The 12,176-nt window shown below is 36.3% G+C and overlaps 1 protein-coding gene across 1 annotated transcript in view; it reads right to left on the bottom strand.

The window, feature by feature from the left end:
* DDX10 (DEAD-box helicase 10) overlaps window positions 1–12,176 on the bottom strand; it is a 203,794-nt gene that overhangs the window by 65,328 nt on the left and 126,290 nt on the right. Inside the window, exon 16 of the mRNA XM_084895146.1 lies at window positions 1,559–1,615. Within this exon, the coding sequence (XP_084751272.1) occupies window positions 1,559–1,615 (57 nt within the window). The remainder of the gene's footprint in view (window positions 1–1,558; window positions 1,616–12,176) is intronic.

Genomic DNA, 12,176 nt, shown 5'->3' with positions numbered 1-12,176 from the left:
GAGAAGGAAATGAGTTGTCCTTGGACAATAAATTCCTCCCCCTTTCTTAAATGTCAGAAAACAGACAAACATGACAAATGTGGGAGGGGGTGAAGTGTAAAGGGCTTGGCTTGGCTGGGGGAGGTCACATTAGGTATCTGCCCCAGTGGAAAAAGCAAACTGCTGGCCTTTTCAGCTTTCTGTCTGTGTATTTCCCACCTGGCACACTATCAAAACTAAATACATACACCAATTTATGAGTAAACAAACGAAGACGCACAAGAGGCCAGCTCAAGGGGAAGAGCAATTTCTTACAGCTTAAATACTATGAAAAATCAAGTATATAGTATCAACAATTATAACAATAAAGCGTACTTAGTAATATACACAAATTTGCATGAATACACACAAAGGAAATAGAGTAACAGGGCTTTCTTCTGGTCCAGTGTATAACTTTCATTTTACAACTTTATATACAGAAATGAGAGCTTCTTAGTGAAATGAATAGGTATGTTCTTATGTGAACATACAATATTCATTCACAAATATCAAGTGCTTTCATTAGATTTAAAATTTTCTTCTAAACTTAAATTTTCCCACTAGAGCCCTAAGATGTAATTTCCATGCCATGACAGTTCATGCCTGCATTTTAAGCTTGTGCAGAATCCACCACCTGATTTAGCAGTCAGGCTGCACACGCTGTAGCTTCGTCCTCACGCACCTTTGAAGACAGAGTGATATTTAATACTGAATATAAGCAGGCTTTTCATCTCCCACTGTGCGGTAATTGTCTCCCACTTCAGAACTATAACATGAGCCATCATCTCTGACCTGCTCTCTAAATGCTATGGCCAGCATGAAAAAAAAAAAAAATGACAAAGGACATTATGGTCTTACTCAAGGGAGTCAGATCTTTGCTGACTGCCAAGGAGAAAGCATAGCCAGTCAGGCACAGCACAAAGGGAGCATGAGAAATGACATATATTACTGGGCCTGGTTCTAGGAAATCATTTCTCCTAAATGTCCTCGGAATGCAGAAGCTGAGCCTTTCTCGGTGTCTAACACACCAGATAAAAATTACTGCTGCACGTGAGTGGCGTTTACTATTGTACATATATACTTGCTGGAAATTGCTTACAGAACATACAGTGAAGGTAGAATATACAGAGAGAGCTGTCTCCTAGATTCTAGGAGTTGAATTGAAGCAGCCAATGCTATCAGTTATCTATTATCAGATTGGGTTCATATAGGCTGCTTAGCAAGTCTAAAGATGATATAGTTCAAAATCCCATCAGGCCTGGCCCACAGAGTCAGCCATCTGCTATATTCAACAGGCACAATGTATAATGGAAAAAAGGCTGTGGAATAGCAGGGCAAAGGCCAATCAACAAATTATCTTGGGCATTTTCATCCCACATCAGAGGAAACAAATTAGTATGAGAAAGTCACAGGCACACAGACTTCAATCCAATTTGACTGTCATGATGCATAAATAAACATAAAAGGCAGATGGGAAAGAAGAGTATTTAAATTCCATTCAGTGTTACAAACACTTTCTCATTAAAATATAAACCCTTACCTTTGCTTGCCTCTTATTGGCCTCTCTTCTGGCTTCCTTTTCTTTCAATCTTTTCTCCTACAAGAAGAGGGGGGAAATGAGTGATATACTTCCATCTATTATGTGTAAATCAGACTGCACATTCATAACAGTTTTTTTAAAATCCAAATGATTACTGAATATTTATGAAATTGGCATACATATTCAAAATCCTTAAGTATGTGTCAAACAGAACTAGTATCAAATCCCATTTCTACCACTTACTATGCAATTTTGAGCAACTTATTTATATTCTATAACTCTAATTTTCTCATCTAAACATGGAGACAATGGAAGAACATATTTCATAAAACTGGTATAAGAATTACATAAAATAATATACATACATGTTTAGCACAATTAGGGATATATGACTAGTACACAATCAATGTTAGCTATTAAAATAAAAAGAAGGAAAAAATACAATATTGATTATTTCACTTTTCCTCTATCTAAACAGAATTTATAAGGATATGAATCCTCATCTCTGGAGTTCTTAGAAAAGTGGCAATATTTCCTCAAACAAAAAACAATAAAAGACTTCTCATAAAGCATGATATTTCATTGAGTTGCATTGTAATTTCCTCATTAGTTGTTCAATGATCAAAACCCTGTCAGAAAATACAACACTAACATTTTTTAAATAAGAAAAAATAAATATGCACAAGATTAAAATCCAAAGCAACAAACTGAGCCATCTAAGGTTAAAAAGAATTTTGTTTTAAATAAAAACCACTTTTCCTCTTCAAGAATGAAGTGTTAACATAATAAAAAGATTATTTTCAATCCAAAGTTTATAGCTAACAATTTAGATTTTTTAAATTTTCTTTTCATGAAGTAATATGAAACTGCAAACATGATTCACTATTATATTAAACAGCCATTAACATGAGAATTAACAAGTTTTCCTAATCTGAATACACCATCATATCTGCTTTACTATTCATGGCCTTCTCCAGATTTAAAAGCTAATTCTAACACACTCCGAACAGACCTGAGGGTGCTCTGTTGCTTACAGCATGGAGAAGGACAGACAATTGCTACTAACCACCTTATCTAGGTTTATAGACTTCTTTACGACAAAGTGAGAACACAAATGTTGAAAGTCTCAAAGAAGAGGGGAGTTCACAGAGCTCAGAGATTCACTTTCTATAGCTTCAGACTGCACAACAAAAAATCTAAATTCTAATTGAAACTAACAAGAATTCAAATTCAAATGGCAGCAGTAAATGTGTCACACCCGTAATGGATAATGTTAAAATATGATTTTCTGTGATTAGTATTCTTTCTCTACCCCAGTTTTGGAGGAAATGGGTGTTACTTTGAGACTTCCAAATAAAACATATTACTAAAAGGGTAGGTAAAACTTAAACAATGTGCAATTAATTATACAGAGGAACATGCTAAAGATTACTTGAGAGTTCCATGCTAAAGATTACTTGAGAGTTCCAGACCAAGGTCAGAGGAAAAGGAAAGATGAAGAAACAAAAACCCAGATTTTGACTTTTTCAAAGAGCTAACTTAGTGACAGTGACTGATCTCAAACCTGGATCTTCTTATGCCAAGTCTAGTGCTTTTTTCCAATATATTCTAATAAAAATTTAAAAGTTGGGGTTTAAAAACTTTAACAGATGTGACTTTAATAACAAAAGAAAATAAGAACTGGGATTATTTTAACAAATAGCCAATTAATGCAGTAGTTATTATCATACTCTATCCCTGAACTGGTTCTTTGAAGAGCTTGTGAGTGTTGTTCTGCCACTAAAGTAAAACCGTCTCAATGTTTCCTCAGTTTGTAGGAGAAGAAAAGGTAATAGATGGCAGTTTCTAAACATTTGCTCCCAAATTTTCCATTAAAATTGTCAATTACTGATTTTCTATAAACATTAACAGACAACAATAAAAATAAGAAGTAGCAAAATAAGAAGTAACTGAAGGAAAGAATTAAAAAGAATTAATCATAATTATGCTTAGTTTGAGAGATGGCTTTAGTTTGTGGATGCATGTATTTGTAATTTTATCTCTTCTCTTTCACACACACACAATTTTATTCTATCTTCTACAAAAAAAAAATAATTTTTATGCCTTAGGAAATAAAATTAAGTAGAGCAGTGTTCTATGTTCTTCTACAAAGACCACAAAGACATTCAAGCGTTGAGCTGCTTAAACTAATTTTAAAACTACAGCCATAAAAAATCACCAAATAACTGGAAAGTAATAAGGTGTACTTTTATAAAAATATTAGCACATTATTACTACTGTTATTTTCTTACTAACAGTAATAGCTCTGAATTATTAAGTATCACCAGTGTGCTAGGCATTTTACATACACTTTTAAATCTGTTAAAACTTTAAGTATTGGCCAGTGTGCTCAATGGTTAGAGCATTGGCTCCAGTACCAAAGGGTCTCAGGTTCAATTTCTGGTCAAGAGGACATACTTGGGTTGAAGATTCAATCTCCAGCCCTAGTCAGGGTGCATGTGGGAGGCAACCAATCAATCTGTATCTCTCACATTGATGTGTCTCTCACATATTCTTTCTCTCTCTCTCTCTCTCCCTCTCTCTCTCTCTCTCTCTCTCCCTCCCCCACCCCACCCCTCCCTTCCACTCGCTCTAAAAACATTTTTTAAATAAGAAAAAATAAATATGCACAAGATTAAAATCCAATATATATATATATATTTTTTTAAATAATAAATCAATCAAAAAAATATCCTTAGGTAAAGATTAACAACAATAAAAAAAACTTTGAGAGGTATTATCATTCCCATGTTATAGATGGAAAATTGAAGATCAAGCTTAGTAAATAACTTGTCTGTTGTCACTCAGCCAGTAAGTGATGGACATGAGACTAAAACCTGGTCTATGGAGCCAAAGTCCTCTACTCCCTCACCTATACTCCTTTTCCTCAATTAGAAAGTTTGTTTAACTCCGTAGGTGCATAGTGATTTTATCTTGATGATATGTTTTAGATAAATATTGCATTTCCTTTTATTATTAATAATGGTCTGTTACCATATTGGTCTTTTCATCCTTATAGCATTATTTTTCTGCTAGCATTTTGTAGACATCATTTAATTCATTTTTGCCCATCTTAACAGACAATTAATCATGTTTAATGCTCACACAGATTTTTGTTGTAATTATTCAATAGCTGGCCTTCTCCTAACACATAAGAATGTTTGAAAATGGTACTTCAATGTTCCAAATAACCTCAATATGTTCACATCAGAAAAACCATTTCTATAAAAGCAAACATAAGCTTATTCTTCAGCTATTCGTCTAGTCAATTTAATCACAGCACATAAAAAATCATATTGACAATTTTCCACTGCTACTAAACTCCACTGTTATTTATTATAGTCAATGAAGAATATTTCAAATTTTAGATTTCAATTGGCTACCAGAATTCAGATATGCGTGTCAATGAGACAATTCTTTCTTTTTGAGATTTATGCCACAAGCCTTAGACAGATTAGAGATATTTATGAAGCTCAAGAACAAGAAAAAAATAAAAAATAAACTTTTAATACTGGGTGAAACAAAATTAGAAAAATGTGCATTATCTTTAAAAGCCATGTTAACAGTCTGAGAAAAGGCAAGAGTAAAAAGTAGTCTTTAAACAGAGAAGAACAGAAAAGTAGAATTATGATAATCCAAAATTTGGGAAATAAATATTAGAAAGAATGATTTTCCTCTCCATATTGCAGCAGGAAAATGTATTTTTAAAAAGTAAGCATGTGAATTATGGCTGCTATAACGATAAAAGGTTGGAGTACAATTACTTGAGGTGAAAATATAATTGAACTTTATTAGATTCAATAACTGAGGTTTCCTCCCACCCACCTTAATTTTATGTAGTAATTCAAATACTTTAAATCCTTTAGTTTTCTATTTCATTCTTGAGGATAGATTAGTACCAAAAGCTATTTTATGCCACACAAAAAGAAGGCAACATTTTATCTTTAGTTCTGCCATGTTTCAAATGATTAAGTATAAGAAGAGCATGAAATTCAGTAATAAAATAAAAATTAAACAGGACAGAAGAACAGAAAAATCACATTTCAAGCTACAAATACTCCCTTTATAGATGTTATTCCTTTGGCGTCTCAAATACTATAGTCCTTACCTTCAAGAAAAGAAAGTGCCATGAAATATGACTTTCATCAACAGTCAGGACTACATATTTAAATAATTTTTATTCTGTCAATCGTGGAAATTTGTAGATTTGGAAAATACAACTCATATTTTAGGAGGTGGTAGAAGCATAACTTATTTGAATGAGTCTTGGGCAACTTCGCCAATGTGATAAGGAACTAGGTTCCCAGCTGTCACAGAGAAGGAGGGAACGCCTATCCTCATTTCAGTATTACCGGAACCTCTTTTTCAGGAAAGAAAATTAGTCAACTAGAGTGAGTAAAAGAAGGATTACAAAGACTTTATTGGCTCTGAAGATACCTCCGCCCCTCCAAAACAAAAAAAAATCATAAATCTAAAACCCTCCCAGGAACTGAGAACACAAGGTTCTCTGATTTGTTACCTATTCATTTAAACATTATAAAAAAATTGGTCTTCAATATACAAATCTGTTAACAACTATAACAAGGATATGAAGACAAGGAGAAAAATTTATATGGAAACACTGATTCACTAATTAATTCTTTTAAATATTTGCTGAGCAACTATGCATCAGGTCCCGTGGAAGGCTCTGAGAACACAGAAATGGGCAAAACAAACTCAGTCTTTGTAGTCTATGAACTAATCTTGTCAGACCCCTTAATTCCATTAGTACCAAACTCTACTCCTGCTCCTTAACCCCAGTCTCAGTTATCATCCATCAATTTAATAACCACTGCACCTCTCAAACACCATGTCCTGTTTAAAAATATAAGGTCGGTAGCCCTGGATGGTACTTGTCAGTGGTTAGAGCATCAGTGTTAGCCCAGGAACCTAAGGGTTTAAGGTTCAATTCCAGTCAAGGGCATGTACCTCGATTGCAGGTTCCCTCCCCAGTCCTGGTTGGGGAACATGTGGGGAGGCAATCAATTGTCTCTCACATCCTCACATCGATGTTTCTCTCTTCCTCCCTCTCACTTTCTCCCCTTCCCTCCCTCCCTTCCACTCTCTCTCTAAAAAGGAAGGAAGGAAGGAAGGAAGGAAGGAAGGAAGGAAGGAAGGAAGGAAGGAAGGAAGGAAGGAAGGAAGGAAGGAAGGAAGGAAGGATGGATCAATGGAAGAAATATCCTTAGGTGAGGATTAACAATGGCAACAAAAAATAATTCCATAAAACAAAAAAACTTAATAAAAGCAGGGATAATAAACAGCTCAAAGACTTGCCACAGAGTTGAAAATCTATGCAATTTTGAATACTTGTCTCATTTTATAGCTGTAATGAAGAAGGGCTCAAGTACTAAGATGTTGAACTGAGTGAGGATCACAAGATGCTCTAAGCTCGTGAGAATAAGAACAGAAACCTCCCATGCAGACATTTCCAAATTCTAGGCAAAGGTTCTGTAGTAACAGGCTAGCTCCTTTTTTATAACAGACCTGGCTGGGATGGTAAGTAGGAAGAACTGAAAGTGCAAGGGGGGACAGCACTTCTCTTTTCCTTCCCTGTAAATAAGCCCCCCCCCCCCCGCCCGCTTTATTGATTAAGGTATTACATGTGTCCTTATCCTCCATTCCCCCCAACAACCTCCACTCGTGCCTTCACCCTCTGATGTCTATGATTGATTAGGCTTATATGCATGCATACAAGTCCTTTGGTTGATCTCTCCCCCTTACTCCTACCCTCCCCTACCTTCCCTCTGAGGTTTGATGGTCTGATCAGTGCTTCTGTCTCTGGATCTGTTTTTGTTCATCGGTTTATGTTGCTCATTATATTCCAAAATGAGTGAGATTATGTGATATTTATCTTTCTCTGACTGGCTTATTTCATATAAAGTCCACTTTAGAATTGAGTCTTAGATGCTTAGTCCCTTACCCTCATGATGATATTTCTGACATTATTAAAATTTCATAACACCATATAAGGCAGACCAGACTCTGACAATGCCTTAGATTCCTCAAGGGCCACAACTACTTAAAAATGGATTCTGGTACTAGTAACTAAATATCTATGCAATGAACATTCAGGAAAGGTAATATTAATATGGGGTCCTAAACTATAAACTATCAACCACAAATTTTTTATTATTTGCCATGGAAACATGAATAATTTCCATCATTTATCATTCCTCTTCAAACTTATCCTCCACATTTTTTATTCACTGCTTCAGAGTTATCCTGTTGTAAGAGAATGCTTGATGTCAACTTTGAGATAGACAGGAACATTGCTAAATAGCTAAATCAATGTCAGTATAGTAACAAAAACCTTAGTAAGAGTCCCGAAACTTCTATTTATAAGCTGTGAGGGCATTAGAAAAATTATTTGACCCTTCCAAGCCTAAATTTTATCATCTGCAAAGTGAGGTAAGCTCACTTACTTCAGAAGTTAATTTTTTTGAGTTTTTAATAAATCTTATTAAGATTACAATTGTTCCTTCCCCCCCCCCCATAGCTCCCCTACACCCAGTTCCCACTCCACCCTCTGCCCTTATCCCACCCACTTTCCTCATCCATAGGTGTACAATTTTTGTCCAGTTTCTTCCCACACCCCGCATACTCCTGTCCCAAGAATTGTCAGTTCACTCCCTTTCTATGCCTGTGATTCTATAGGGTCTAGTAATAATTAATGTCGTTTTTAAACATTCGTTTAAAATCTTGCTTGGCGTTGACTTGTATTGACATAACCTTCAAACACGTGGTATCTACAGAACGTGTGAAGTGCAATTAACAAGTTTTGCTTGAAAAAGTTTGTGTTTGGTTTGGTTTTTGTTGCAAAACTAGGGCTAAGAAGATGGCGGATGAAGAGCATATTCGGCACTGCATGCTTTACGAGTTCCAATTAGGAAGAAAAGCAAGTGAGGCTGCAAAAAACATCTGTAGTGCTCTTGGTCAAGATGCAGTTAGCGCCAGAAAATGCCAGCGTTGGTTTGAGAAATTTCGCGAGGGAAATTTTTCGTTAGATGACAACAGTGGTCGAGGCCGTGTGTCCAATTTTGATCAAGAAGCTCTTCAAGCTCTTTTGGTGCAAAATCCTCAAATTACCCAACAAGAGCTTGCGACAACTTTAAATTGTTCACAAAAAACAATTTCCAATCAATTGCGTCCAAAAGTTTGGAAAATGGGTTCCTTATGAGTTGACCGACAACAACCGTAATCAAAGAGTCACAATTTGCAGTTCGCTCCTCTCTCGTCAAAACCGTTTGCCGTTTTTAGAGCAAATTGTTACCGGAGATGAAGAATGGGTGCTGTATGTTAATTTGAAAAGGCGGCCTCAATGGTTGGACAAAAATGAGGCTCCGCAGCCCACGCCAAAACCTGACTTGCATGCGAAAAAAGTGATGTTTTGTGTTTGGTGGAATTTTAAAGGTATTCTTCATTATGAACTTTTACCATCTAACCAAACCATTGCAGTGCAGTGTATAGTGCCCAATTGGAAAGGTTAGCCCAAGCTTTAAGAGAAAAAGAACCCACGCTGATTAATCGGAAGGGCGTAATTCTTCACCACAATAACGCACGACCGCATACTGCAAGAATCACTGCTGAAAAACTGCGCCAGTTGGAATGGGAAGTTCTCCCTCAACCTTCATATGCTCCTGATATTGCCCCTTCCAATTACCATTTGTTTCGTTCTTTGCAAAACTTTCTTCTTGGAAAAAAATTTAATAATGAAGAATGCCTCAAAAATGCATTGACCGAATTTTTTGCATCAAAATCACAAGAATTTTACAACAGAGGGATTAAAATGCTTCCTGAGCGTTGGGCACAAGTAGTAGAAAACAACGGCAACTATATTGTTGATTGAATTTTGTTGTATTGTTTAAATAAATTTGATTTTAAAAAGTATTAGAAAACGACACTAATTATTACTAGACCTAATATAATATTCACCAGTTTATTCTGTCCATCAGATTTTTTATTCACTTGATTTTTAGATTCACTTGTGATAGATATGTATTTGTTCTTCATAGTTTTTATCTTTACCTTTTTCTTCTTTCTCTTCTTAAAGCATTTCATATAATACTGGTATAATACTGGTTTGGCGGTGATGAACTCCTTTAGCTTTTTTTTTTTTTTTATCTATGAAGCTCTTTATCTGACCTTCAATTCTGAATGATAGCTTTGCTAGGTAGAGTAATTTTGGTTGTAGTTTCTCACTATTCATCACTTTGAATATTTCTTGCCACTCCCTTCACGCCTGCATAGTTTCTGTTGAGAAATCAGCTGACAGTTGTATGGGTGCTCCCTTGTAGGTAACTAAATGTTTTTTTCTTGCTGCTTTTAATAGTCTCTCTTTGTCTTTTGCTCTTGGCATTTTAATTATGATGTGTCTTGGTGTGGTCCTCTTTGGATTCCTTTTGTTTGGACTTATAAGTCTATTTCTTTCACCAGGTGGGGCAAGTTTTCTGTCATTATTTCTTCAAATAGATTTTCAGTATCTTGCTCTCTTTCTTCTTCTGGCACCCTCATAATTCAGATATTGGTACGCTTGAAGTTGTCCCAAAGGCTCCATACATTAGCTTGATATTTTGGGATCCTTTTTTCTTTTTGCTTTTCCGGTTGAGTGTTTTTTAATTCTTTGTATTTCAAATCTTTGACTTGATTCTTGTGATCCTCTAGTTTGCTGTTGGATCTCTATATATTATTTTTTATTTCAGTCAGTATATGTTTAATTTCTAATTGGTCCTTTTTTATATCCTCAAGGGCCTTTTCTAGAAAAGGCCCTTTCTAGAAAATTCTTGAAAAACCTTATAACCGTGGTTTTGAACTCTGTATCTGGTTGTTTGCATTCCTCCATTTCTTTCAGTTGTGACCTGTTTCTTTGTCTCCACATTTTGGCTCCTTCCCTGAGTTGATAGAGTGGCTTTGTGTGCTAAGTGTCTGATAGGGCTCACTGGCTCAGTCTCCCCTGAGGTAGACACTCTTGGTGCACCCCTTTGTGGACTGTGCACAGTCTTGTTGTAGTTAAGACTTGATTGTTGCTGGTATCACTGGGAGGAATTAAATTCCAGGCCAACTGACTGTGAGGATCAGCTGTGTCTACGCTGGAAGAACTTCTGTGCTAGAGACACCCTTATGAGAAAAGATTTGCAAAAGCCTCTGTGCTCAGCTTGGATGGGGCAGAGTCTCAGGGTGGAGCGGACAGCAATGGCTTCCCGTCAGCCCTGTCCTAAGAGACCCTTTGGTCTCAGTGTCCCACGGCCCTCTAGTTTCGCCTGCTGCCAGACAGTCCAGTTTCTTCCCGAATGAGTCTGGGTCCCCAGAGTCTTGCCCAGAACTGAAGTTCAGAGCAATCAGGAGCTTTTGTCTCCCTCCTGCTTGAGAAAGCCAGCCGTGTACTCAGTTGCCAGCCCTCTCCGCTCGCGAGCCTTCGTACCTCTGCCTTCTGCAGCTCCTCTGAGTCTCGGTGTGCTTTTCTCTTTCCTTCTAGTTGTAGAATTTCCACTCAGCCAGCCTTCCTGTGGTTCTGGATGATGTCTGTTTTGTCTTTTAATTGTAGTTTTGAAATTGTTGTGTGAGGCAGCAGTTTCAGAGTTTACCTATGCCGCCATCTTATTTTCTCCTCAGAAGTTAATTTTTAGCATATATTGTATAAACATATACACACACACACACACACACACACACAGCATTTAGTGCAGGGCCCAAGTAACTAACTGCTACCACTTGTTATTGTTAATGTTCTTATTACTACTATTCCTAAGATACCTAATTACTGCTCCCCCCCCCCCCCCCGCTTCTTGACTACCATATAGATTATGTTTAAGTTACCTAGATTACATGCCAACTAAATTTTGTGTCAACAAGACAGATTTTTTTTTTAAAGTCCCTTTACTTCTTTGCTAAAAACCTAATATTCATGTTACTAATAAATGGAATCCAAAGCAATGTGTGCCCTCTCTCAGAGCAGTCCAGAGTCACATCTTGAGACACGGCTGTGTTGCAAAAACACACAATCCAAAGTGGATTGAGTACTCAACATAAATGTCAAGGGAATTAAAGAAAACTTCGTAAAAAATTGCTTCTTGACTCTCAGCTATTAATGCAGATATCATTAAACACAAGTAATATTTCATAACTAAGAACAATGACATATACCACAGAACAGACTTTCATTCCATTAAATTAAAAACCTTTCAGTAATGTGATTCATGACCCATCTTTCACAGTTCTGATTGAATTACCGAAAACAATGTTTTCATACAAAACAATGTTTTTGCCATTATGATTACCTAATGACTTAATATGCAAAATTGTGCTATAATTTTTACTTCTGATGAACAGTTTCAATAGGTTCAACAGGGGAAATACTAATAGGCCTAGTGAAGTACGGTTACTTCTGAATTGCCAGGGGAAGCTAAAAACCGGAATGGTCTCAGAAGAAAATAATGCCTTTTATGAAGAGAAATAAAACTGCTAACTACACAAAGCAGTTGCAAAAGGGCCCCTGGAGTTCACCAGGTATGTAGCTAGGAGTTCCAATAAGCAGGCAGAT

This window comes from Pipistrellus hanaki (assembly GCF_964339955.1).
Source record: "Pipistrellus hanaki genome assembly, chromosome: 9".
Taxonomy (NCBI): Eukaryota; Metazoa; Chordata; class Mammalia; order Chiroptera; family Vespertilionidae; genus Pipistrellus; species Pipistrellus hanaki.
This window is presented reverse-complemented; position numbering and strand designations above follow the sequence as displayed.